Genomic DNA, 25,690 nt, shown 5'->3' with positions numbered 1-25,690 from the left:
GTAACTCTCTTCTAGTCTCTCGATCACCGCTCGTTTCCAAACTCCCCATGCAGTACCTGATAAAACCAGACCACCTTGATTCCCTGGGTGTCAGCGGCGACGATCCTTTGGCCTATGAACAATCTATATAATTGATGTGTCAAGTATTTGTAAGGAACGGGGAATTCCCCAGTGTTATTATACATTATATAGTCGATTTCTATTCCAAGGTTGCTCAACTCAAGTTGAAGAGAGATCTATAGTTATATGTACTACGATAATCCTAAATCCGGACACACTATGACATACATACGTATTTAGCTACCCAACCTTCGTCCTTCGGGAGATATCGACGTCAATAACCTATCGCAACGCAAGGAAGTGTGCCAGTCACAGAATAGGGAATGGGTCATAGGCGAGCACGCATGGTCCTGCATCTAGCACGAGCAACCAATGACTGGGGCAGTGGTATCTCTTATGGCAAGCTCTTCACTTGTCTCATAGAGAGATTGGCACATAGATATTGTATCATATCACACCTTTATTCACGATCTAGATCAGGTATTAACTCGTCTACTTCCAGCTGTGATCTTTTACTACCCTAGTTCATCTACAAAGGTTCCATATTGGCATATTCACCCAGTGTGCAACGGACTTCAACGTCTGCCGTATAACACGGGCGGTTGTGCCTAGTGCGCTCTCAGGCCTTGCCGTCAGAAAGCGAGACGACGGCCCATTTCCCACTCCAAGCCCACTTACGAGACTCAGAGCCGCCGCCTCCGGGCAATGCGCGGAGCTTCTCATCCTCGCCAGCGGGAAGACCGACAACGGGGTCAGCCTTGCAAGTACGGAAGGCTAGAACACGGATCCCGGACTTGGGGCCAAGCGGGCCGATAGCTTCTGTGAAAAGAGTGGTGGGATCCCATTGGGCCTGGATATTGTTAGCAAGAAACCCAAAGTAAAAGAACGAAAAGCAAAGAAGCCCGGACTTACATCATTGACCAACTTCCGGTAGTTCAGGTCGCCCTTGAACAAAACAAGCTCGCTCTCCTTCAAATCTTCGAAGAGCTCCGGTGCCACGGATGGCATGCGCCAGTAACCGCCCTGGGTGGTCCAGAAAGGGTGCGGGCGCAGGATCAGTTTACCATCCTGGTGGAACTGGCTCCACTGCTCAAAGAGGAATTGCACGTTGGAAACCTCCTTCTCGGAAAGAGGAGGGAATGTCTTGCCCGAGTCATCTGCTGCTGTGTAAAAGGCCTGCGGGTCGATCATGCTGTTGAGGAGATCGGAGAAATCCTTCGGCGTGACATCTGACACGAACCACGGCATGCGCTTGGGGTGAAGCACGACACTGGTCGCCAACCCGGCGGACAGTAAATATCCAGCGAGAATTAAGTCAACGAATAGTTCAAATCCGGAGTTGTCTAGGACGATATCCACGCGGCGCTCACCGTCCTTCTTCTCTCTCCGGGCCCTTTGCATTGCCTCGAAAGCCGCATCGAGGTCGTTGACAATGATGTTCTTCTGCGATGCTTTGCGCGCCTCGGAGCCCTGTAGTTTCTGGATATCCTCGTAGGTGAGAGAGGTTAGGAGTGACAGATCGGTGGCATTACCCCACAAGCAGATCTCGCACATCTCAGAGAAGAGAAGCTTCTCTGCCTGCTCGATTTCCTCCGGCGACTTGTTTTCCCTTGCTTTTCCCGACTCCGCTTCCATCGCTAATTCACGGTATCTCGCGGCGAGTTCTAGTACGGCGGGACGGGACGACTTGAATGTATCCATCTTCTGGCGGGCAAATACATCATAGCCCTTCCAATGCTTGGACAATGTGAAGAGGGCTTCCATGCGGCGGTCTATGATAGTCGTCTGGTTAGTACTGTCGTAGCTTGTCCGATTTACAGTTGGACGGGGACCTTGAGCTTACAGAGGTAACACTCTGAATAAAGCCAGGCGACATCGTGCCAGTGGGGGTTTCCGCGCTTCTCCAGCTCCTCGTTGTACGAGGCGATATCTGGGTGTCCATCATCATCCAGGGGACTAGCCGCAACGTCATATTAGATAAGGCTCTTGTGGTTTCGGCATAGACGGCGAAAGGACTCACGTCATTTGTCGGTCATGCTGGAGCTCGTACTTCAACTTGGCCAAGTTGGCAATAATGCTCTTGCCTTCATTTGCCTTCTCATCATCATTGACACCTAAGACAGTGCGGTGAAGGTCATCAATAGCGCCAGTCTAGAATGGTCACAATATTCAGCAATTGATACTCCGACTATCGATTGTCTGCCGCAAGCTCACAATGATGACAGGCCAGCGGTCTTTGGCCGAGACCGAGGCGAAGCTCGACTTGTCGGAGGTGAGGTATTGGGCTGTCCAGGTTAGTCTTTTATATTTTAGGACGACCAAGAATACTCACGGGTCTTAGGATCGAATTCCATGGCTACTCTGCAAGATGTATCTCGACCGAGGGCAAAAAGAAGTCAAAGTGGCAGAATCGAGGGGACGAACGCGGGGCAAAAGCGGTGTGAAGTACATAGTTCGCGACGTCAGAGCTACTCGGAATACATCATTCATGCACATAAATACATTGGAACATCAATTCTAGGTAGATATTTTGGGCAACGCCGCGCTTGAAAATCAAATATGCCATCACATCCCCGAAAGAATAGAGTTATTCGCGTACGCCTGGGACAGTTAGCTAGGGAACTTGGTTACGTAGATGGTTAAAGGTCATAATCTTACCATCGGCTTGATATCGGGGTGCGGTACTGCCTCGAATACTTCATATGCAAGCTTGAGTTCAGGGCCGATGTTGATGTAAGCACCCTTATTTTCAGTCGCATCGCAATACTTGGGAGCAGAAAAGACAGTGATGCAACGACCATCGTGTTCAACCTCGTAACCGCCCATCCGCACCTCGTGGGAGCGAATGATAGCCTCCAGGCCGTTGTTTTCACAGAAGCGCTTAGTGACATCAGGGCCAAATTGGAGACCGACACCACGCTTGCTGGGGCCGCGGCCAGCCTCGGTCTGCGGGTCTGTCCAGAGCATCTCCATCATCAGGCCCGCTTGGCCAGGCTGCCGTTGGTTGTGGCGGTTGAGCTTGCGGATATCATCTAACTTGATCTTGTCGTCGGAGAAGAGACCACCGTGCAGGACAAGGTACTTGTCGCCAATCAAGGTGGCCAGGGGCAGAGCCGAGAAGGACTCGGAGAACACCTTGAAGACCCGCTCGTTATATTTAGCCTTGCACTCGCCTTCGAAGCCGTAGACCTTATTCATATCATCCGTCTCGTGGTTTCCACGGTTAAGGAAAAGACCGTTGGGACGCAACCACTTGTATGCATAGAGCAGCAGTGCGATTTCGCAGGACCAGGAGCCACGGTCAACGAAGTCACCGTTGAAGAGGTAAGCATGGGTTTCGGAGGGGGCACCGTTTCGTCGGAAAATCTCGAGCAAATCAAAGTATTGGCCTGTTCAGTCAGCAACTGCCCAACTCACCGAACAAAAGACAATACGTACCGTGCGTATCACCGCAGACTGTCAGCTTCCTTCCCGATTCCACGCCGATTTCGACCATGGTAGGCTCGTTGTATACAAGATCCTTAACAGCCTTGATGATTTGGAAGACATATTTGCGGTGGATCTTCTTTCCGTTCTTAAAGCGCTCAATCATATCATCGATGAACTCCTGCGACATTTCCTCGCCAAGGCGCACACCATCATAACCGTCCTCGACATTGATAGCATCGATGTCCAAATCCGCAAAAGCAGAAGGCGGGTCCGAGATCTCGATGGCCCGCTCAAAATCTTTGCGGCGCACGAGCTTCTCACACTCGGCAGCCTTCAGCTTGGCATTATGGTTGGCCGGTTCGCGTCTAACCACAGCCTTAAAGTCCTTCAAGGCCTCCTTGTAGCTTAGAATGGCAGTATTCGCGAGGGCGCGTCTCCAGTAGGCCTGTGATGGATATGGACTTAGCACACATCTCCACTAATCCTCAATTTGCAGGCACAAGTTGTCTCTCTTGCCGGCTAATAATACCGACTAACCTTCACATAGTTGGGATCCAATTCAATTGCCTTGGTGGCATCCGCAATAGCAAAGCCGAACGCTTCAAGCTTAATTTGAGCCTGTGACACCAAGCGAAAAAAAAAGACTGTTAGCTATGCTGATCCTAGCAAACATTCACGCGACTCTTGGAATGTGCCACTTATGATCGTCGGGAACACACCTGGGCCCTGTTGCAGAAGAAGGATGGATCCTTGTCAAATTTGGCAATAGCCTGGGTATAAAAGTCGACTGCGACGGGCCAGTCGTGCTGAGCAAAGGCCTGGTTTCCCTGCACTTTGAGCGCAGTGGCCACTTCCTGATCGGTAGCCATTTAGGCGGAGAGAAAATGCGAGGGGCACGAGACAGCGATTATCGGTGCGAAACAAGGGCACGGAGGAAAACGTGACTATTATACGAGCCGGAAGACAGAGACACAGTCAAATAAAAAGAATAAAACTCCTCTAAATCCACTATAGACCAAGAGCGAAGAAAGAAAAAGACCAAAATTGTGAATCCCAGAGAAAAAAAAAAAGGGAGAGGGAAGAGAGTCTTGTTCCTGCTTCTCCCATGTTCTTTTTCCCCGATCGCAACGGGTCTTGGCATCCATCCAGACTTGACGCTTAACTCCCATCCATAGCTTCCTTTCTCTCTTCACATCCTCATACTTCCTCCAAATGTCTTTCTACGCCCCTCCAAATCAGCAGCGCACTCTGCGCGCCTGTATGGTCTGCTCCGTCGTCCAAATTCACAATGTAAAAGCTACTTCCCGTCTTCGTTCCGCGGGCGCCTCTAACGATTCCGATTATTCCAGAAATTCATGCGTGAAGGCTGCCCAAATTGCGAGAGCACTCTCCAACTCCGTGGAAACAATGATGCTATTCAAGAATGCACGTCACAGGTCTTCGAGGGCTTGATTGCTGTTCGGGATCCTGCTGCGAGCTGGGTCGCTCGTTGGCAACGGTTGGATAACTATGTGCCGGGCACGTATGCGACCAAGGTTACAGGGACAGTAAGTGCACACTTGGATGCCTTATTACTGGAGATATGGGACCTTTTTTTTTCAATTCCCTAGGTCCCTTATTCCTCTGATGAAACACAGGATAGCTAATTGTGTCTTTTGCATTAACAGCTTCCGGAGTACATTATCAACAGTCTGGAAGATTCCGGCATCAAATATGTCCCGTACGTGTTACTCGAATCCATTCCACTATTTCCGAGATGTCCCCGCTACCATACTAACGGTTCGTTCCAGACGAGACGGAAGCACTGGCGAGGAAGATGCATAAAGCACCTACACCTTGAGTCTTTAGCGCTACACGAAATACACGAACCCACCCTCGCCGATACAATCTTGGTTCTGGATACCCCTACCGCGCACACACCATTGATTCAATTGAGACATGCAATATGAGAGTGGTTTCGACAATTTTGCTGGTCGTTCGGAGTTTCGGATGGGAAGCATTACCTACCTTCATATTTATTGGACTACAGGGGCATACACAACAGATTTGGATTAGTTCTTAGGAGTTTATAGTTGCACTTTCTTCATAAAAAACGGCTTGCAGAGTATGCGTCCCTACTCCGGCCCCGATGATTCGGTGTGAGTGATAACTCAATTGTGGACACAATGTCCAGGAATATATATGGCATTTCTGTAGTGACATGAAGTCGTAGCAGCGGAGGGAGAAAGGTGAACCCTCCAGAAGAAAGAAAAAAGAGAATAAAAGAGGAAAACAACGCTCATTAAGCCAATTGAAAACGCCCGGGCACTTTTTGAAGGTCATTGCCGGCATTTTGTTTAGAGGTTCTGGACAATCTGCTCGATCCTCTCGAGGAGGATGTCGGCTGTAGGAGAAAATACATTAGTATATGGCTTTTGGGCATGGGGAGAGAGAAGGTTAACATACCGTGGTGCTTCTGGAAGATCAGCATAGGGCGCAGACGGATGGCAGAGGGTCCGCTACCACCGATGTTGACACCGAAGGATTTGGCCTTAGCGATGAACTGGTCACGCTTGGGTGTGTCCCAGGCGATGAAGGTACCTTGGTTCTTACCGCGGAGGTTCTGGAAGTGCTGGGGGTACTTCTCGGCGAGACGGGCGAGACCACCATAAAGGTAGTCACCGGTGGTGCGGGTGTTCTCAACGAGGCCGAGACGCTCGATTTCCTCGAAGATTCCGCGGAAGATCAGGGCACGGGCTGGGTCTCCCATCCAGGTGTTGAACTGGCGGTAGGGCTTGTTGGGGCGAAGAGCGGGGTTGCCGAAGTAGTAACCGGCAGTCTGGGCCTTCTTAGAGAAGGTGACCATGTCTGGGGGAGAGGACAGGTTCCAGTGATCGTGAGCCCAGAACTTACCGGTGGCACCGACACCGGTCTGCACCTCGTCGACGATGAAGAGGACGTTAGTGCGCTTGGTGATGTCACGGAGACCTTGGAAGAAGGCGGGCGAGGCGTGGTTGTCACCACCCTCGGACTGGATGGGCTCGACCATCACGGCAGCGACGGGGTTGTGGAACTCCTTGATGAGACGCTCAACCTCAGCCAAGCAGCGCTGCTCCTCGGTGGCGTTTTCCTGGACGTGGTCCTCCAGCGGGTACTTCAACTGGGGGAAAGAGGCCTGGGGCCAGTCAAAGGCGGGGATATCCAGCTTGTGGATGGCCTTGCTGCGGGTGGTGGACAGGGAGCCGAAGAGACGGCCGTGGAAAGCAGACTTGAAGGAGAGAATGGACAGCTGGGGCGAACCGGGACTCTGGTTGTTCATGGTGGAGAGCAGCTCCTCCTCGGTGAACTCGGCTCCGGGCCCACCGCGCTGCATCTGGCGGTAGTACATGAAGGCCGCCTTGTAGGCAGTCTCGTTGGCATCGGAGCCAGCCATGGCCGTGAAAACCTGGTTCAGACCCTTCGGGGCAGCACGGAGAACGCCAGTCTTGAGAACATGAGCCCAATCGGAGGAGGGGAAGTTACCCAGGGCCGGGCGGTTAATCAGGGCGGATACCATCTCGGACGAGGCGGCAATCTTCTGGAGGTGGGGGTTGTTGTATCCAACTGGAATGGAGGCGATCTGAGCATACCTACTGGGGTCAGCTTCTCTGTTTCCAATTGACTCAAGGCTGGTGACTTACACATCAAGGAGCTTGTTTCCATCAAGATCAGCGATGCTAGAGGCGCGGTCAGTTGAGACTTGATGGTGGGTTGGGTCTGTCATACTAGTTTCCAACAGACTGGTGGAAGTCAGTCAACATGTTCAGGCTGCGAACATCGAAGACCTCGTCGAGCTCGGCGGCGGCGGCCTGGTTCTTAGGCCCGGGCATTGTCCCCGAGACAGAAGGTGCGGTGGGCTCATTGGGGAAGTAAGGCTTCTCCGCTGCACGGAGACCCGCAGTGGTAGAGAGAGAGCGAGCTGCCGGGAGGCGAGCTGCACAGCGCAGCCGTGTGCTGGCGCGGAAGACCGAGGACATTGTGATTTTGATATGAAGTGGGGGCCGGGATGAGTGATGCGGGGAGGGAATAGCAGTCTAATGAGCTAACCGATGCAGGAGAAAGGATTCCTCGTCGATCAATATAGTCGGAAGAAAGTAACAGATGTAGGACAGATGAAATATAATGGAACACAGACAGGCGCAGCGGTGGCTTTATACCAAGTGCAGTTGGACTATGTTATCGGTCTTATCCTGGAGCTCCATAGCTTCTCCCCGCGTATGCAGCTTTTGTGTCGGTGATATTGACCAATCGGGGGCTGTTCTCGACAGCGAAACGCCGAGCATCTGATGGGGTATCTGGACGAATTGAGAAGGTCTACGCTGGTGGATTCTTGGTCAAATTGATATGGTAAGAGTTTCCATTTGAACGTCCCGGCGCGGTCATTGTATTTATTTCAATTGGGGTCGAGTCACGCGCAAATGACCAAAAAGCGCAAGTCAGGGTCGTCTGCTGTAGATCCATCTGCGATAAGCTAGTTTGAGTCTTGGCCTTTCTTATCTACAGTCACCTGTGTATGATGTCTTTGACTATGTCGAGGTCCAGAGGTCAATGGGTTTTCACCGCAATTTGTAGTACATCCATAAATGCAGGTATATGTACACGGAGTACTTAATACATTATTTTTTTATTTGGTAATATTTTGGCTCCATCGATTATAAAGGTCTTGTTCTGCAATAGAGCTTGCTGTGGGATTTAATATATATCGATAGACGATCACAATCACTATGCAATATAAAGTTACCTTCGCATATTTTATCAAGACAACACAGAGAACATAATATAATGTGATCAACTAATAATCAGAACTATGTTATTTATGCTGGTCTGCACTGAATATAGTCCGTGACCTGACCTCGACTCACCTAAAGTCTTTTTCGCTATTAATATGCTATGTCCCATAACCAACCAATCAACTGGGCTTGTGGTTTAGTGGTATAATACTCCCTTAGCATGGGAGTGGTCCGGGGTTCGATTCCCCGCGAGTCCAGATCTTTTTGTCTCGCTATAAATACATGTGTATCGAGTGCAATTTTCCTTTTTTTTGCGAGTATCCCAGACGGGATTACAGCTGTTGTTGCGTCATGCGCCTGGCAGTTAAGACGCCTCGCTGAGTACATGTAACTTTTTTTTCCACTTTCGTAAACCTGACCGGGAAATTGGTCTTAAAATATTTCATAAATTCTAAAATTTTCAGTTTTCATCAAACCCATATTGGAATTATTGTGTTTAGTTATGTCCATCTGTTAAAGAAGTGGTCATTTGAGTATGTAGTGACGGTCTCAAGATTAGATGTACAAGCTGTATCGTTGTTTGGGTTTACTTCAAGCACAATAAAAGCATCCTGGATAAAGTGACATAAATGTTCGTACATAAAAAAAGAAGAGAATAAGTAATGTACTAAAACAGTGCGGTTAATGCAGCCTTCGATCATCTGAAGGAGAATGCGTGTCGCTCGGCCCAGACGCACAGGAGTCAGCACTCGTTGGAGAGGTATAAACTATGCTCTTCTTTGTCTCAATGCTGCCCTCGGGGGTGACAGAACGGCTATGATTGTCGGACGTGATATCGTAACCGTGGCCCATCTTGTCATGGTTCGCGAGTCGTGACTCAGTCCAGCTTTCCATCTCGACAGTGCGCATAATTTCAAACCGATCGCTGTTATAACTGGGCTGGTGCAAATCATCGGCAACGAGACGGGATGTCCGAGAGCGGCCGGTTGAATACCAGATCTTGTGGGAGCGAGTCCGTTGGTTGTAGGAGGAGGTGATGTTGCGGGTCGAGCTGAGGAGTCGGGGAAGGAAGGCTGCAATGAGGGGGCGGAGCGCTGGGGCGGAAGAGCAGATCTGTCGAGTATTAGTATTTAATATCTCCAAGAGCGAGACTGTTGGCCTCTTACCAGTCCCAGGCTGATTTCCACAGCGGCAGCCACCAGCACCGGCCATCCGAGCCAGGTCGCATCATAGCCGGTCACCATACTCTTCCATACATACACGGTTCGCACAGAGCCGGCTACGTTAACCACCACGCCGAGGGCGAAGATGGAGATAACGGCGAGTCGTTGACGAGCGGGGAGTTTCAGACTCCAGATCAATGGCATTGGTAAAGTTGTGACCAGTAAATCGGTGAAGATGTTGATGACACTTGCGGAGAAAACAATCGCGCCATCGTTCATGCAGTGGTATGACTCGGTAGGGTTGATTTGCCAGTACGCACGGACAGGCCTATAGGAAACATTAGCAACGGCCCACCATTATGACACAAGACGACACACTCACGAGCACTGAAAGATGCTGATAATAGTGAATAGAAAACTAGAAAGCCCAACAAAAACCATGGACAGAATAAACGCCCAGTTATATAGCACAAAGCTGCCCTTCCCGATGAGTCGTCGACAGAACCACAGCAGAGATATCTTGGTGAAGCAAGACGACAAGGAGAACATTATTTGGAAGCAGAGGTTCAGCTTTTGGACAGTGACGAGTCGAAGCAATTCAATATCCCAGACATGGCGGTTCATGCCCCAATGTTCCGTAGCGATTGAGGTGACGACCGCCATTGCGATAGCGAAGATCAGACCGATGACAATTAAGACATCATCGATACCGGCGCTGCATGTGACCCTGAGCCTGGTGTACAGACGGAGGGAGACGACTATGAGGGCCAAGGAGAAACAGACGATATTCACGATGAGAACGCCGTGCCCGCGCGTGGGAGGATCGATATAGTTTGGGGTTGGCCATGAGTTCACGATGGCTGCTGGGGGGAGTTTCATAATCGTATCTGCGCAAGGAAGAAAAATAATATGGGGGTATCGAAGTACAAAAAAAAAAAGAGTAAGTAACTGCCTAGGCAGGTACCATCGCCATAATCCAAGCTAGCGGAAAAGTCGAAGATCAAGAAATGAAGAGAGTCAAGAGAGGAAACTCATATGGGTATGTATTGCGTAGATCAGGAAAGAGAAATAAAATATACACCCCACTAGGGACATGGGGGGCAGATATAATAGGAATTGCCGGGACGTATTCTTCTCCCAATACCGAACTGTAGGCTTGATCGAGGAATATTGGAATTTTCCGGAGAAAACCACAACATGATTCGTGATAGAGTTTAGTGCCTCAAGAACAGATCCATATAGGAACCTTGGAAGGGCCTCGTCATGAAGATGAGCCCTAAATACAAAATCCGCTTATATCAAAAATGGTAAAACCGCCGAAGGTTGCGGAGTGGATGGACAATGATAGGCATTTAGAGCCCCATAGTTCTATCTCCGGCCCCACTCGTGGTGCCTTTGGATCTGGGACCTGAGGCTTTTAAGAGGTTAAGTATGTACCTAGGTATGTTGTATGCGAGAGTTCTCCGGCTCGCTTCAGGCAGGATCAAATGAAACTGAGAAGAAAGTCAAAAAGCATTGACCCCGCGTTTACCCTACCGAGGCCAGGTGAGCCGAGGCTTTTGAATTGATTTGACTCCAAGAATTGTACTCATGGATGTGATAAGTAATTATAGTGAAAAAAAAAGAAGGATTAATAGTACTTAGGTATACGAAAATGTAGTTACTCTTTGCACATACAACATACGGAGTACAAAATACAATATACTCCGTAGCTCCGTAGTTCATCTGTGCGGGGCTCAGTGTTTGGATTCCCGTTCTCCACTTGGCTTTCGCACCATCCATGGATGACTGCAATATCATCTAACTCTGACTCGAAATAAGTACGAGCAATTTAATATAAAATAATCCCTGGCACATGTAAAACAATAGGCCGACACTAAAGGAGCGGAAAATGTGCTCGGCAGAAATCGCCTTCCGCCAATTTCCCGGCTATTTGCCTTTTTTAGAGTACCCAAAATCGAGACTCCGGAATTTCATCCTATATAATGTGGTCGCCACCCAAAAATTGAGACCAAAATGGCAACTGAGAGTATAAAGTTGGACATGATCTTCAGTGCTTGTGGAGCACACGTCTACGTAGGCTAACAGATAGTTAATTCCAGAATTCCATTTCACGCATACTTAAAATATCTCATCCCCAGGCAAGTCTTTAGGAATGCTTTAATTTGATGGCACTTCAAATTGTAGACCTGGCATGCTCTGGTCTCAAATTTTTTCTCTCATTGATTGTGTTCAAAAATGAAGCCCGTCAATGCCAAGCGAAAGTTCTGGAGCCCTGGAGCCCTGGAGCAGTGAGTGGATTAGCCCTGGAGCTCATATAGTTACCCACCTGGGTAGTTCAACTTTGTCCTGTAACAAGCTTTCGCGATAGCAAATCTTAATTGACCGTTACTTTGATAGAACTTTCCAATAATTAGTGTCTCAATTGGACTCGCTCTACCTAGGTAGGCAGTCCTGAAAGTTTATCGATAATTTGTAATCCTGAGTCTTTTAGACTGTACACCTCGATTCGAGGAGTCTCCAGGAATATCGGAGGAAAATAGAAAGGCTCAATATCAGGTTATTAAGTGTACATGTTAAAGTCCTGGTGAATGCGAACAGCAATTTTAGCAACTTGCATACATGCTAGATACCAAGGAAAATAATATTACAGTTGGAGTTGGAGCGCTTTCGATGGTGCTCCCATATTGACATAATCATACCTTTTGAAGGTGAGGTGATTTCTCGTCAGTCGAGCACCCTCCCACTCCGTGCGAGGAATAAAGAAACATTGTAGACGAGGAGGGCGGACAATCTCTAAATTTAAAGATCAACCCCGAGATAAATGAACAGTTATAGATAAAGAGCGAGAAGTAAGAAACAACAGACAGCTGAATACCTACGTATGTGCGAAGACGGAGCATCTACTCTATCTATACCCATGTACCGAGGGTGAAAATTTCATATGCAAGACTGGGATGCAGAAAGAGCGATTGGATGCTCCAAACATGTCTTTTATCTCAACGATGTATACATTTTATCGCTTTTTGCACCGCCGCTTGATATCTTCGATTGTCTATAATAGACTCTAGTAAAAGCCCCCTGGACAGAAACCAAACGCGCACACCAAACGAGAGTTTAGAAGGATTGACAGGCAGTACCTGGTATAAGTCTAGAGCAACAAGTGTAGTAACTGCCGTGGAACAGTTCACCACAGCCTTGGGTCCAATTCATGGCGTAGCACAACGCGCTGCTGTTTTAGTATGCCATTTGAGATAAGGTGCATAGACTTGTATTTGTCTAGGTATTAAAAAGCGGCTGAATATGCATGCTGATCAGCCCATTATTGGACAAATACATGTCAAGAGCAACATGCATTTTCCTAGCCAACCATGTACTCCGCAGGACCCTGAACCCTTGACGATACTGTTAACACCCAAAGGTTGTAACAGTATACCTTTTAGCTTAAAAGACACGCACTAAAAGGCTCACATGGTATCCCTGAAATTGCTTGGTCTCTTGCCTACGGGAATGCTTTTATACCATGCTTCTCTAAATGGTGCAATGTATTCACCTTCCAGAAGTCTTTTGTGTTTCTTTGCTGACTGTATAAACTGAAACCCTTCGACCCAAAGCCATCGATTGGGCTCGCATCCGAAAGCTTCATACTCAAAGCTGTCTTCAGCTAAGCTTTGTTCTTCTGCCCAGTGGCGCTATTTCGAGAGCGGCCTGCATAAACCCATCTCAGACAATAATCCGAGTATGCCAGTGGTAGTTAGGAGCTGGGCGTTGGGGACGACTGTCAGATTCTTATATATGTAGCACCTACGTGCTCACACAAGGGCCGATATACCTAGGTAGCTACCAATAAGTTGAGGCTTTTTGATTGTCTGACAAATCCCTCCAATCTTTTACTAGGTAGCGTAGGTAAAAGCACATGGGTGCATACATAATCCCAAATACTTCCCTGTTTGATCTAGACTGCCATCTGAATTGTCCTTGACCTCTTTCCGTTTGCTCTTCATCCATCGTAGTTTTCTCTCCACTTTCTCACCCTTTGAGCCAGATTCAGAGCTTCATCGCATTTCATCGAATTACGCAATAAGAATCGACCCCAGTCTCTCTGCTTCGCTTTTCCTCATTGACAGAAAGCTGTCAGGCACTAAAATGCCTAATCCAACTGGAAATGACGCGGTTGGGGGGTATGTAACTTCACAATGACCACACTCTATCCGGAGCTACGATACTGACCCATCAACTAGAATGACCAAGAATGTCACCGGGGAGTAAGTAACGTAGCACGAATCTGTGCTAGCTGAAGTGACTCTTGTCTTTGACTTCAGGCCAAACTGACATGGAATAGGATCAAAAACCCCCTTGCCGGAATTCCCCACGATCAGCTTATGGCGAATGTGACTGCTTATGCTACCGAATATGATCGCTTATGCTACCGAATATGATCTTGAGAGTATCTTGCCGGTCTTGAAGAAAGGTGCTCTGGTAGCTCAGTCACCAGCGGGAATTGAAGACCTTTCCGAACTCAACGATGACGACCGCCGTATCCTTTACGCGGAGCACACTCGGCGCTGGAAACACCCATTTGCATTGTACTACACCATCGTTCTGAACTCAATCTCGGCAGCTATTCAAGGCTGGGATCAGACTGGTCAGGAAGATACTCCATACAGGCGTACAGACCTGTCTCAACTAATACTTCTTATAGGTTCAAACGGTGCTAACCTGACGTTTGACGTCCAGTTCGGTATCCCGAATAACTCCCCTCAATGTCCTGACCCGGAGACCTGCAAGCGTAACCAGTGGATCGTTGGTTTTATCAATGCGTCCCCATACATCACGATCTGTCTGTTGTGAGTAATATACTTGTTCTACATTCGAGCAATCTTCTAATGTATTATGTCACTCTACAGTGTTGCTTGGCTCTCTGACCCCCTGAATCATCTCCTCGGCCGTCGTGGTACAATTTTCCTGGCCGCGGTCTTCAGTCTCCTAGCTCCCCTGGGCTCCGGATTCACTCAGAATTGGGGCCAGCTCGTTGCCTGCCGGGTTCTTCTCGGACTTGGCATGGGTCTCAAGGAAGTTACTGTTCCTGTTTACTCAGCTGGTAGGTGCTTCTGATCTATACATCCCAGGGAGCCATGAGTAACGTACTAAAACTAAACTACATTCAATAGAAAACGCACCAACTAACATTCGTGGCGGCCTGGTTATGTCATGGCAGCTTTGGACGGCCTTTGGTATCTTCCTCGGAACGTGCGCGAACCTCATTGTGGCCAACACTGGCGATATTGCTTGGCGACTACAGCTAGGCTCTGCATTTATTCCAGCTGTGCCATTGCTCATTGGTATTTGGTTTTGCCCCGAGTCTCCACGGTGGCTGATGACCAAGAAAAACCACAAGAAAGCCTTTGCATCTCTTCTCAGACTGCGAAATAGCCCTCTACAGGCCGCTCGAGATTTGTATCGGATTCACGCCCAGCTGGAGATGGAGAAGCAGTTGATTGCCGAGTCCGGATTCTCCAAGAGCGACAACATGTTCGTTCGTTTTGTGGAATTGTTCACGGTGCCCCGTCTGCGTCGTGCCGTCCAAGCCTCTGGCATTGTGATGATCGCCCAGCAGATGTGTGGAAGTAAGTAAAGATTCGACACAGGGGAAGAACTGGACTAATCTATCCGCTTTCTAGTCAATATCATCTCGTTCTACTCCTCAACTATCTTCCAACTTGCTGGTGCTTCCAACATCGAAGCACTTCTTGCATCATTCGGGTTCGGCCTTATCAATTTCGCATTTGCCTGGCCCGCCGTTTGGACGATCGATACATTTGGCAGACGAGGATTGCTACTTTTCACCTTCCCACAAATGTGCTGGACACTCCTCGCAGCTGGGTTCTGTTTCTGGATTCCCACAAGCAGCAACGCGCACATTGGAATGATTGCATTCTTCGTCTACCTCTTTGACGCTTTCTATTCTCCTGGAGAGGGCCCTGTTCCTTTCACCTACTCTGCCGAGGTGTTTCCGTTGTCTCACCGTGAAGTTGGAATGGCCTGGGCAGTTGCAACCAATAACTTCTGGGCTTCTGTTCTCTCGCTGACGTTTCCATGGATGCTGCGAGCATTTAGTCCGCAGGGTGCCTTTGGATTCTATGCCGGCTTGAATCTCGTTGCATTTGCTTTGATATTCTTCTTTATGCCAGAAACCATGCAGCGCTCTCTTGAAGAACTGGACTATGTGTTTGGCGTTCCGACCCGAACTCATGCCAAATATTAGCTTACCCAGGTTCTACCATGGTGGATTAAAAAGTATGTCCTGATGCGCAAGGATGCGGTCTGCCCCGAACTTTACCAGGTCACCGAGGATTATTCCGCAGCCCCCGAGACCGTTGCTGTTCCACAGAAGCATATGAAGGCCGACGAGAATGAACGTCACGCCGAATATGCTTGATCGCAGCTCAAGATGCAAGTCATGATCTGAGATCAAATCATTCCTGATTTTCCCGTTCTTGTACTCCGTATGCATATGGGATTTTACCTTCCGTGGGTTTCAGCGAGGTTCGCCCATTTAGGGTATGACTTGCCTCGGCCACTTTATCGATTCAATTGCTTTTAGTTCTCAATCAATTTTTCTCATCTTTATTCCACATCCCCCCTTCTACGTAGTATTGGCTTGGTCGCAACTAGAAATGTCCTGCCCGTATTCTTTCCTCCGCCTCGTCGCAAGCAAAACCCCGTGTTCTCGCAAATTGTTCAACCTCTACATCCCTTGTTACGTGAAGCCAAACTCCTCTGCTCGCCGTACAGGTATTACGAACGTGGGCGCTGATAATGTCGAGATTTCCGTGGCTGCTGTTCCACGCGACGGGGCGGCTAACATTGCAGTGTCGCATATCTTTGCAGAGGTGGGAATTACCCTTGATGTGTTTCCTCTCTTCCCGTCTTGTCTATGGAATAAGGTCACAAATTCCCATTGACTATTTGTTAGATATTCAAAGTTCCGAAATCAAGCGTCGAAGTTATTCGTGGCGCGAAATCACGAGAGAAGACGTTGTGTGTTGCCGACCTGGCGATCGGAGACGACGGCGAACAAGCATACTTGCAGCGTGCGACACAGAAATTAAAGGCCGCTGTCAAGATACGAAACTCCTAGCAAGGACCTCGAACTGGATATTGTTAATTCCCACTGGCTCATATTTTAACACAACTTGACTGTTTGATCCCGTGACGCAAAGACCCATCACTGTTTTTCCTTTTTGGCGGAGCTCCCAGCGAACATACAACGTCCGACCACCCGAACAGTCCGAAAAGCCAGCAGTATGACACAGCGTACACACTGCGACATGGAAATTGACACGAATGTCCCTTCAACGGAAACTGTGAAGCGCAAAGCGCCAGAGCCCAAGCCAAAGACTCTCCATTTTACGTCGCGTAATCCACCCTGGACGTACCTCAAGCTCAAGCTGTAAGCTACCCGTCGGCTTTCTTCATTTTGACTCTGGGTTTGAACTCCCTGCCGGGAATCAAGCTAATCATGAAATATTAGTGTTCCTCAACCAGGAAGTGCACCACAGCCCCTCGATCCCCTCTCCGCACGAACCTACCTCTCCTCCGCACTGTCGCAATTCCTCGGCTTGACAGGAACAGCCATCCCGATGGACATCCTGAAGATCGAAAATGGTCCTTCCGCAACCACGAAACACGATATTGTGTGGCTTCGAGTTCCTCGCGAGGATGCCTCGGCCGTCGTGAGCGCAGTGAGCTCATGGATTGGCGGCGGAAATAATTCTGCTGGCTCTGCGGATGTTGCATGGAGGGTTTGCGCCAAGGGAAACTTCCTAGGCGCCCTGATTGCGGGCTCTGGGGCCGATTTGTTCGTCCCCTAGGGCTTGTGGGTTGTACTCCTGCTTCAAAGCGAGTACTACGGAAATGATTTTGAACTATGGCTAGTCTATATTTTGACTCTTTGTCAAATGGTTGACATCTGACTGTGTTAGAGCCCATGCGACTTTGGGACTAGTGGCATGGTAGAGGTGTAGCTGCACCGCTGCTGCATTTACCCCCACGATACATGCGACAACGATGCCAGCTCCAAATGGAACTGGATTGCCTCCGTCCGATACGGTGAGCCTGGCCGCAATCGAGTGCTTGATACTGAGCTTGTGTCATCCAAGGCCCCCTAGGATGGAATAAGACCCATGACATTAGTCTACATCAGCGGCTGAAGATATGTAGCACTTTTGGCAAGTTCATGTGCAATAAGGAAGGAAATGAATCGATTTGGAGCCAATATCAATATATGTACGCAACTGCAAAACAAGAAAGAACTCCTTTTTTTTTGTGGTTCGATTTGCGAGTCAACATGACTCGGCTGAAAACGCCATAACTCACACGCTGGTCAATTATCACAAACAATTTGATGCCGTTTATTTGAATGCACATTTCACTCTCATCTGCGAAGAAGATTGCCTTTCGCATCCCCCCTTGGCTGTTGATGATAAAATTGCAAGGAATATCAGACTGATGATGTAGTGGTCTTGGGGCGGAGGCTTTCCACCATTGTAGATGTATCGGACGCCGCAGATGACGGGCCGACAACCGCCTTGGTTCTAAGGGCGCCACGAATATCCTCGAGGCTCCGCTGTTGCCAGTCAGGGTATCCCAACTGGCTAAGAGGGAATAGAACGAGGTTTTCAGCGCGTGACATGAAGTCATCGACGTCTGGTCGGGGAGTGGCAGTCATGATGTCCATTTCCACGGCGATCTGACGGCAGTAAGTGTCCAGTGGAAGATCGTTCACATCGTGGCCGAAGGGGTTCTCAATTTCACTGCCGATTGTAGCCAGGCCAAGGATGATATAGGCAGCCACTTTAGGGTCCATTAGAATTGATCTTGTAAACTTGTGTAAGTGGGATGATTCAGTTGTACTTACCAATTGATGCTGGGATAGTAATCCATTTTAAAGCATCGTAGAGCTGGAATGGAAGTACCAGGATGTAGATCCATGAAATCTGAGCAATAGCAATGCTGTATGCGGTGGGCAAGGGGGTGTCCAGGACACGTTCTGTGCCGGTCAAAACCTCATTCAACGTGGCCATCATGGTGACTTTGTTGTGTTAGTGATGGAGTATCTCAAAATAGGGGTTGGAAGTCTTACTAGCTTGTCCCTGGTGCAGTGTTGAAAGCATAGTACCGTTGGCTACACATGAATCGATATACGCTGACAGATGGTTAAGGATCTCAAGGGGCAAATGCCCAAGAGGCTTCTTTGACCGCTTAACATACTTCCTAGGGTTTGACTCGGCGAAGGACACACCAAGGTACTCTCCTGCGGACTTCCAGATAGACTTAGGTGGAGGATTGACAACCATGCGGTCATGGGCATCACGGGCAAAAGTGTCAAGGTGCCCAGCCAGGCCAGCCAGATCTTCATATGCGATATCGGGTTCGAAGCGAAGCTTGTGTTTAAGAGAGACGGCGAAGGCCAAAATGAGGTTAATCGCGGAGCTATACGGGTTTGTTAAAATTCACAATATCGAGATGCACTCCGCAGTGGTCTCACGTACAGTTTCCTCAAGACATCGTCTCTTCCTTCTTCACCTTCTCTCTCGGCGGTATTGATCCAAATTGTACGTGAGAGGTTGCGAGATGTCTGAATAAGCTGGGCCCAATATTTGCGCCCGTCTGCCCATCTGTAGTGCAAGTCGGGTTAGTGTATGACTCGAGTCAAATGCTAAAAGTGAGTCAATAGTATACCTCTCATATGCAGTTGAGCTGCGGAATGACAAAGCCAAACCCACCACGAAACCCAGCACGGTGAGCAGGATGTTGTTGATACCGACTTGTTTGAGTTAGTACGCAACTACAGACAGTTCTTCCATACATCACTTGGGACTACTCACGGGAATGGACCTTCTTCGAAAAGACAGTAATAGCAGTCGACCAAATAGCGACAGTCAAAAGCGGCAGGATCATTTTCGGCATGACGCTGCCGTGCATTCGCATCATGATGGGCCACTTGGAGTGCTTTTCCATGTTCCGGGGGCCATGCTAAATCAATGTTATGTTAGCCTGCCAATCTATGATCCTATACCATATTCCTGTCCTTCTGGTAGTCTGCTACATAGACCATCTAATCCCATTGACTTACAAAGTATCGGTCCAATTCGCTCGAATCTCGTCGATCAAACTGGAACTGCGAGTCTCTAGAGGTAGCCAGATTCTCCAAGAAGGTTGGTCGAGGAGTCATGCGGCCAATGGAGGAGGCCTGCTCCTTCTCATGGGTCGCTGCCGCGTGGTGATGGACGTTTGAGCGTAAATCTGCAGGGACTGGCGCAGCAGTGGAGTCTGATGCTGCTGCTGGTGCCGGCGCATCAGATGGAGGGGCACCGTGGCCGTCAGTCATTGTGAGACAATGAAGATTAGAAATGAAAGGGAAAAAAGGAAGGTGAACGAAGCCGGAACTGGGCCGGTTCTGATCTCAATAGGTTCTAGAAGAAAGGAAAGATAAAAGCGAAAGTAGAATAGGAAAGAAGAAGAGCAAAATTAAGGAAAAAGGGAAAAAAAAGCAGGGGAGGTCAAAGTGAAACGGCGTTCGCTTGACAGGGGCCGTTTCAACGGGATCTAGACTGTTGGAGCCGACGGACACGTCCGCATGTTTAATTTTAGCTCTCCAGGGGAACCTTGGGAATAGTCTGTGTTTCTATTGGTCCATGCAGATTTCACGGGGCAATTCCTGGCGAATCGTCGGGATCGAGATTGTGCTCGGGTTAGTGCTACAGATTATAGATTCAACCTTGGAAGTATGGAGTACGGAGTACTAGGGAGAACCTTATAAACCTAGCTGAGGCAGACCTGTTGGACGAAAAGAGAAGAGTCCGAAAATAATAGATAAATTAAAAATGGATAAAATTTGAAACAGAGGTATTGATCGTCATCTACTAGTTGTTCTAAGTGCTCCAATGTAAGTTTTCTCTCTAGACTATGACCTGGGAAGGGGTATAATTAAGCTCACGCATGTGGCGAGTTTACAGATCCTAATTGTTCAGCAAACCTCGTAAGTCCACAAGTTCATATTCTATCCGGAGTACGGAGGACCTTCGTGCTTTATAGTACTTCCCGAGGTCGCATATCAATTTCCTAATTGGGTGCTGACAGCTTCACACTAATCCCAACAAGGGAAAGGGATCCGGCTCGTATGCACCCCTGTTTTCCCGGAGGCTCGGTCTTTCACTTTTTCCCACTTTGCGGGTGTCAGAGGGAAATGGATGAACAAAAGTCAGTCGAAGCATTTTTGAATTTAGATGAGATTGAAGATGTTGCTACTAGAATAGTGAACAAAAAGACATGGGCCTATTATTACTCGGCGTCCGACGACAAGATCAGCAAGTACAAAAACACCGAGGTCTTCCGCTCCATCCAATTGAGGCCAAAGGTCTTTGTCGACTGCACAGAATGTGATTTAAACACGAAATTGCTTGATGACCACGTCTCTATCCCAATTTATGTTTCCCCAGCAGCTATGGCCCGGCTAGGGCACCCCTCCGGTGAAGCTGGAATTGCAGAAGCATGTCGCAGCTTCGGTGCCTTGCAGATCATTTCAAACAGCGCCTCGATGCCGCCTGAACAGATCGTTGCGGGCGCCGCCCCAGGCCAAATATTTGGCTGGCAACTATATGTGCAGAACGATCGTACCAAGAGCGAACGTATGCTGGCTCGAATCAACAAACTGAGTGCGATCAAGTTTATCACTTTGACGTTGGATTCACCCGTGACCGGGAAAAGAGAGGATGATGAGCGCAGCGGCAACGTCATCGGTTCTGAGGCTCCATATCAGAGTGACAGCAATGACACGGGGCCAATCATCCAGACTGAAGACCCAGTATTCAAGGGGATGGATCCTTCTCTTACATGGGCAGAGACCCTGAAGTGGTTGGCAAAGCACACCGAACTTCCGATTGTTCTTAAGGGAATCCAAACACACGAAGATGCGTATATTGCCACACAATATACGCCCCAGGTCAAAGGAATCATCCTTTCAAATCACGGTGGTCGATCTCTCGACACGGCTCCTCCTGCTGTCCACACTATGCTCGAAATTCGAAAATACTGCCCCGAGGTCTTCGACAAGATTGAGGTATGGGTCGATGGCGGGATCAAGAGGGGAACTGATGTGGTTAAGGCTCTCTGTTTGGGTGCACGAGGCGTTGGAATAGGAAGAGCTGCGCTCTGGGGTTTGGGGGCCGGTGGAGTGGATGGCGTAAAGAGAACATTGCAAAGTATGATCATCGAAACTCAATGTTTATGCCGAATGACTTACTGACATATCTTACTTAGTTTTGACTGAAGAGACCAAAACATGCATGCGACTTCTTGGGGCGAAGAATATTGATGAACTTGGGAAACAACATGTACGTCTGCATGTGGCCCCGGCTGTTTAGCCTGGTACCTTGGACTTCAAGTGAACTGATCAATATGTTCGTCTAGATAAACACTCGACTGGTAGAGAAACAGATCTACGATGGGCCATCTGGTCTGGAAGCCTGCCAGACAACCAGCCGGCCGAAACTGTAGAATACTTCGAATTGCTGTAGGGGAATCTGGTCAGTGAAAGAAAAACCCTTTTGGTAGTTTGGCCGACCTCTGCGTAAATTTTGTCTCGCTGCCTCGAGATCTGTTTCGTCTCTCTTCTGCCCAGTTTGGTTAGTATGCAAAACCATCAGCGGCGATGCCTAGCTGATCTTCTCAGATACCATATTCCACACAAGGACTTGAAAGTTCCTCTTGGCTGGTCCCTCGTGCCCTCGCCTCATCCTCTTGCCACCTGTTTTCGTCTTGCCGTCCCATATGGCTCGTTTGTTTCGTCAGCTTTTAATTCATATCATTTTCTTTCGACGACTCCCCCCCCCCCCCGGTCGTTCTTTCGTTGATGATCTCAGCTTCTTTGACATCATGTCTTCACAAATTCTGACCGATCTTCCCTTCGAGACCTTCTGGCTCATTTTGAAGAGCCTCAACTCGTGCGGGAGAGACATCAACGCTCTGGCCCAAGTGAATCGGAATCTTTACGCTCTCCTCAACCCTTATCTCTATCGCCTTAGCGTCCATATCCCTCCCAATCCTGCTATTGCTTGGGGCGCCTACCACGGTCGAGAAGCAACCGTTCGAGAATTCCTAGAGCAGGGCTCCTGGAAAGGATCTACTTTCGGCGCAGGAAAATCACCAGAGCCAATAACCCTTGCAGCATTGGCTGGTCACGCGAATACTGTAGAGCTACTCCTCAATCATGGAGCCCAACCAATGAAAAGATGGGATTGGAATGACAATGGTACAAAACAGACCGGCGTAACGGATTGGAACTACACCGAGTCTGATCCAATCCGAGACTGGCCCCCCTGGACAGCCGCACTTGTTAGAGACCGTGCGGAAGTCCTGCAAGTCTTGATTGATGATGCTGGATTTGTGCAGCGCTTTTTCAACTTTTTCAAGCTTTTACCTAATGGTTATGGCTACTTTAACACACCATTGAAGGCTTTGAGACCTTCAAGTTCTCCTGAGAGGCTGTCCCAAATGGGTATAGCACGTTAAATAGAAGTATGCCGGGCTATTGAGACTAGCAATTGATGACTCATTCGGTAATCTCGAAATCGTGCGCTTCCTTGTCGACTCAGGAAGTCCAGTCAACGACCCAGACCTCTGGGGCCACACCCCGTTGGTGTACGCAGCGGATGCCGGCAACGTCGAGACGGTACAACTCTTGTTGAACCGTGGAGCCGATCCCGATCCCGGAATCCCATGGCCGCTAAGACTTGCCGCAGAAAAAAGACATGTCAAGGCCGCGGAATTGCTGTTGGAAAGGATCGACGTCCGACGCAAAATTACTAGTGGAGATGACCAGCTTTGGCTACTCTACTCGGCGGCCACCTGTGGGTTTGTGAAGATTGTGCCAGCTTGCCTGGATGCCGGAGGCAACGTGGGTCGAAGGCTGTTCATTCGCTATTTTCCTTTTCTACATGCGGATGATGAATCATCTAGGAATGGGTATTATTCGATACCGCTAGACTGGGCCCGTTTGAGAGGCCACTCTGCAGTTGTGCGTCTTCTTGAGAACGCTAGAACAGCTCTGTGGCCCATGGATATTACTCTGTAGTACGAGAAATACGATCATAACACGGTGGAATAATTCCCGAGTCCTGCAGCTTTTACCAATTTGGGGCTTCAGCTCATGTATGCAGTATGAGTGAACAGTGGATATTGTGAAATTTCAGATGCATTCTCTAGAACAAAAGAGCACTGTCCAAGCTGGAGAATCCTGCGGCTACACCACCTTCATTCACCTCTTTCCCTTTAGTCCTCAACAGATACCCGCCTTGTTCATTGTGCAAAATCTTCCCAGTATTTTCCCAAAGAATGGTACCGTAGACACCAAGCTCAGAGATGACATTCCCTCGGATGACCTCGCCATCATTCCGCAAGGCAACATTCTGGGCATTGGGTGCAGGGTTGATGAGTTCCATAAGCACCCAGCCTCTCCAATCAGCCTCGGGCATCGATCGCAAGAAGTCTGGAATATCAGATTTGTAGACATTGTTGCCACCCCCTTCACGCTGTGGTTTGAGCACATGGTTGAGGGCTGTATCTGGATTGAGGGCTAGGTCACGGCCTTTACTGTTAACCGACAGGTCATATTGCGGAGCGAACGTTCCTCGAACCCTTTCAACAAGCGCAGTATCAATGCCCTTCAAGAAGCTTGAGAGATGATCTGGTCCTGTCGGCTCCGCTAGGACCTGCTGGACTTTCTTGCAGCCAGACAGCTGATTGAGCACGGTGGGACACTTGATCGCTGCTGAGCGCTCCAGATGAGTTCGGGCCAGCCAGTCACGGCTTGATTTGTACTCATCTGGTGAATAGTAAGCCCGGAGATAAACCGTTGTTACCTCGAAGGTTGAGTCGGGAGAGTGAGGGGGGTGGTAGAACAATGGTCGCGAGGAGTTTGAGCTGGGAATGGAGGTATGATCCAAGACGTCGACGCTGGCAACACGGAAGATTGGAATGTTGTGAACTGTCTTAAGCTGTGCGGAGAGTGCATGCTGATCAAAAACGTTCCGTTCTGTTTCCTGGACTACAAAGAGAACACAAAGAGGGAGAGCCGGGGTGGACTTGGACAACCCGTAGGCCTCATGGGCTGCTGCCAAACCTGCTGAGAGGGTTTCCACCGCGGTGTTCTCTGGTGGAATCTCGGATTGTAGCAGAGGATGGGGTGGATAGTTGATTGGGGAACCCGGCGGCGAGGCAAGAAGCTCGGTGTGCATCTGTCGCACAAGATCTGAGAGACCACCAAATGATGACGAGATCGTGTTGAATTCAACCTGCTTTAGCGCCGCGACACCTGTAGGCAGAACATGGGCCATGTAATCAGACCGGAAGAGGCCCAATGACAGGTTTTGAACATATCCCTCCTTTTGGACATCCAGATGAACCTTCCACAGATTCGAGACAAAGTCATCAACTTCAATGAGCCTGCCAACGGCCAGTAATTAGCAATTTTTACCATGCTGGAGCGGATAGGTCCTTACCCTTCCACAATCTCCCTTAACCATTCTTCATTGCATGTGATCGCAGCATAAAGTTCATTGTAGATCTTTTGGAGAGCAGTCGCTTCCTCGAAGCAAGTTCTGGGAAACGGACTGGGGAACAACGTCACTGGCGCATTTGTGGCCAGCACACCATTTGAATCTGCCTCAGGTGGAATAATTGCTGGGGATGGTCGAACAGCAAGACCATTTTGAATAGCCCAGTCTTTCACAGTTGTGACGAGAAACCTTTGTTGAGCTGGGGACAGGTCTGGCGGATATTTTGAATAAATTGATTCTGCCATATTTCTAGTGAACAAGAACTGATTTACCACACTCAATGACCTAAGTTGCGCAAGCGTAGACTTTTCAAAGATTCCGACCTCACCGAGGCTCCAGGGCTTCGAAGGAATTCTGGGGATTTGTAATTGGCGGGGCAATTGTTGACACCTGAGGCAGAAATATAAGACGTGAATGTGAGACCGCCCGGTTTTTCCGCCTTCCATTTTGAGATTAATTGCCCTGACCTAGCCTAAAATAGCTCACCGCCTATTGAAATACCGGCACAAAAAAAGAGCTTCACGTATAACACGGATTGCCTAGGTGGGAAGGAAGAGGGTTGTGGACGTGGACGTGGACGTGGACGTGGATGTGTTGTTTTTCTTCTTTCCCCTCCTCTTTTCTTTCTTCTCTTCTCTCTTCTCTCTTCTCTTCTCTCCTTATCCTTCTA

General features: G+C 48.9%; 12 protein-coding genes across 12 annotated transcripts; 6 read left to right on the top strand and 6 right to left on the bottom strand.

Annotated features, from left to right (window-relative positions):
- Positions 1-679: 679 nt before the first annotated feature.
- On the bottom strand, positions 680-2,414 carry N7525_008308 (damage-control phosphatase ARMT1 family protein; the record flags this gene model as incomplete). Its single annotated transcript, XM_002568740.1, has 6 exons — positions 680-910; positions 973-1,832; positions 1,904-2,016; positions 2,081-2,211; positions 2,275-2,345; positions 2,393-2,414. 6 exons carry the CDS (start codon positions 2,412-2,414, stop codon positions 680-682), a joined length of 1,428 nt encoding a protein of 475 aa, XP_002568786.1.
- Positions 2,415-2,625: 211 nt separating this feature from the next.
- ppt1 (protein serine/threonine phosphatase PPT1) lies at positions 2,626-4,358 on the bottom strand (the record flags this gene model as incomplete). Its single annotated transcript, XM_002568739.1, has 5 exons — positions 2,626-2,661; positions 2,719-3,449; positions 3,499-3,934; positions 4,027-4,107; positions 4,209-4,358. 5 exons carry the CDS (start codon positions 4,356-4,358, stop codon positions 2,626-2,628), a joined length of 1,434 nt encoding a protein of 477 aa, XP_002568785.1.
- Positions 4,359-4,701: 343 nt separating this feature from the next.
- spt4 (transcription elongation factor SPT4) lies at positions 4,702-5,313 on the top strand (the record flags this gene model as incomplete). Its single annotated transcript, XM_002568738.1, has 4 exons — positions 4,702-4,779; positions 4,839-5,036; positions 5,157-5,209; positions 5,280-5,313. 4 exons carry the CDS (start codon positions 4,702-4,704, stop codon positions 5,311-5,313), a joined length of 363 nt encoding a protein of 120 aa, XP_002568784.1.
- A 512-nt stretch (positions 5,314-5,825) lies between these two features.
- gatA (4-aminobutyrate transaminase gatA) lies at positions 5,826-7,484 on the bottom strand (the record flags this gene model as incomplete). Its single annotated transcript, XM_002568737.1, has 4 exons — positions 5,826-5,872; positions 5,935-7,097; positions 7,149-7,184; positions 7,234-7,484. 4 exons carry the CDS (start codon positions 7,482-7,484, stop codon positions 5,826-5,828), a joined length of 1,497 nt encoding a protein of 498 aa, XP_002568783.1.
- A 1,434-nt stretch (positions 7,485-8,918) lies between these two features.
- N7525_008304 (uncharacterized protein) lies at positions 8,919-10,279 on the bottom strand (the record flags this gene model as incomplete). Its single annotated transcript, XM_002568736.2, has 3 exons — positions 8,919-9,350; positions 9,404-9,728; positions 9,783-10,279. 3 exons carry the CDS (start codon positions 10,277-10,279, stop codon positions 8,919-8,921), a joined length of 1,254 nt encoding a protein of 417 aa, XP_002568782.2.
- Positions 10,280-13,813: 3,534 nt separating this feature from the next.
- N7525_008303 (sugar porter family MFS transporter) lies at positions 13,814-15,839 on the top strand (the record flags this gene model as incomplete). The annotated part of the gene is made up of 6 exons (XM_061214358.1): positions 13,814-14,045; positions 14,103-14,247; positions 14,308-14,501; positions 14,572-15,027; positions 15,082-15,626; positions 15,675-15,839. 6 exons carry the CDS (start codon positions 13,814-13,816, stop codon positions 15,837-15,839), a joined length of 1,737 nt encoding a protein of 578 aa, XP_061068789.1.
- Positions 15,840-16,077: 238 nt separating this feature from the next.
- On the top strand, positions 16,078-16,541 carry N7525_008302 (DUF167 domain-containing protein; the record flags this gene model as incomplete). Its single annotated transcript, XM_061214357.1, has 2 exons — positions 16,078-16,293; positions 16,377-16,541. The coding sequence occupies 2 exons, from the start codon at positions 16,078-16,080 to the stop codon at positions 16,539-16,541; spliced, it is 381 nt and encodes a 126-aa protein (XP_061068788.1).
- A 166-nt stretch (positions 16,542-16,707) lies between these two features.
- On the top strand, positions 16,708-17,274 carry N7525_008301 (uncharacterized protein; the record flags this gene model as incomplete). Its single annotated transcript, XM_002568733.2, has 2 exons — positions 16,708-16,853; positions 16,935-17,274. The coding sequence occupies 2 exons, from the start codon at positions 16,708-16,710 to the stop codon at positions 17,272-17,274; spliced, it is 486 nt and encodes a 161-aa protein (XP_002568779.2).
- Positions 17,275-17,903: 629 nt separating this feature from the next.
- Positions 17,904-19,793, bottom strand: N7525_008300 (bestrophin family protein; the record flags this gene model as incomplete). The annotated part of the gene is made up of 7 exons (XM_002568732.1): positions 17,904-18,256; positions 18,321-18,494; positions 18,546-18,895; positions 18,955-19,080; positions 19,145-19,229; positions 19,291-19,438; positions 19,539-19,793. 7 exons carry the CDS (start codon positions 19,791-19,793, stop codon positions 17,904-17,906), a joined length of 1,491 nt encoding a protein of 496 aa, XP_002568778.1.
- A 792-nt stretch (positions 19,794-20,585) lies between these two features.
- N7525_008299 (uncharacterized protein) lies at positions 20,586-21,961 on the top strand (the record flags this gene model as incomplete). Its single annotated transcript, XM_002568731.2, has 3 exons — positions 20,586-21,666; positions 21,725-21,798; positions 21,875-21,961. 3 exons carry the CDS (start codon positions 20,586-20,588, stop codon positions 21,959-21,961), a joined length of 1,242 nt encoding a protein of 413 aa, XP_002568777.2.
- Positions 21,962-22,339: 378 nt separating this feature from the next.
- On the top strand, positions 22,340-23,537 carry N7525_008298 (uncharacterized protein; the record flags this gene model as incomplete). The annotated part of the gene is made up of 2 exons (XM_002568730.1): positions 22,340-22,961; positions 23,005-23,537. The coding sequence occupies 2 exons, from the start codon at positions 22,340-22,342 to the stop codon at positions 23,535-23,537; spliced, it is 1,155 nt and encodes a 384-aa protein (XP_002568776.1).
- Positions 23,538-23,664: 127 nt separating this feature from the next.
- N7525_008297 (glutathione synthase) lies at positions 23,665-25,265 on the bottom strand (the record flags this gene model as incomplete). The annotated part of the gene is made up of 2 exons (XM_002568729.1): positions 23,665-24,907; positions 24,964-25,265. 2 exons carry the CDS (start codon positions 25,263-25,265, stop codon positions 23,665-23,667), a joined length of 1,545 nt encoding a protein of 514 aa, XP_002568775.1.
- Positions 25,266-25,690: the final 425 nt, after the last annotated feature.

Source organism: Penicillium rubens (genome assembly GCF_028828025.1).
Source record: "Penicillium rubens strain IBT 27055 chromosome Unknown utg000003l_segment0_segment0, whole genome shotgun sequence".
Taxonomy (NCBI): Eukaryota; Fungi; Ascomycota; class Eurotiomycetes; order Eurotiales; family Aspergillaceae; genus Penicillium; species Penicillium rubens.
This window is presented reverse-complemented; position numbering and strand designations above follow the sequence as displayed.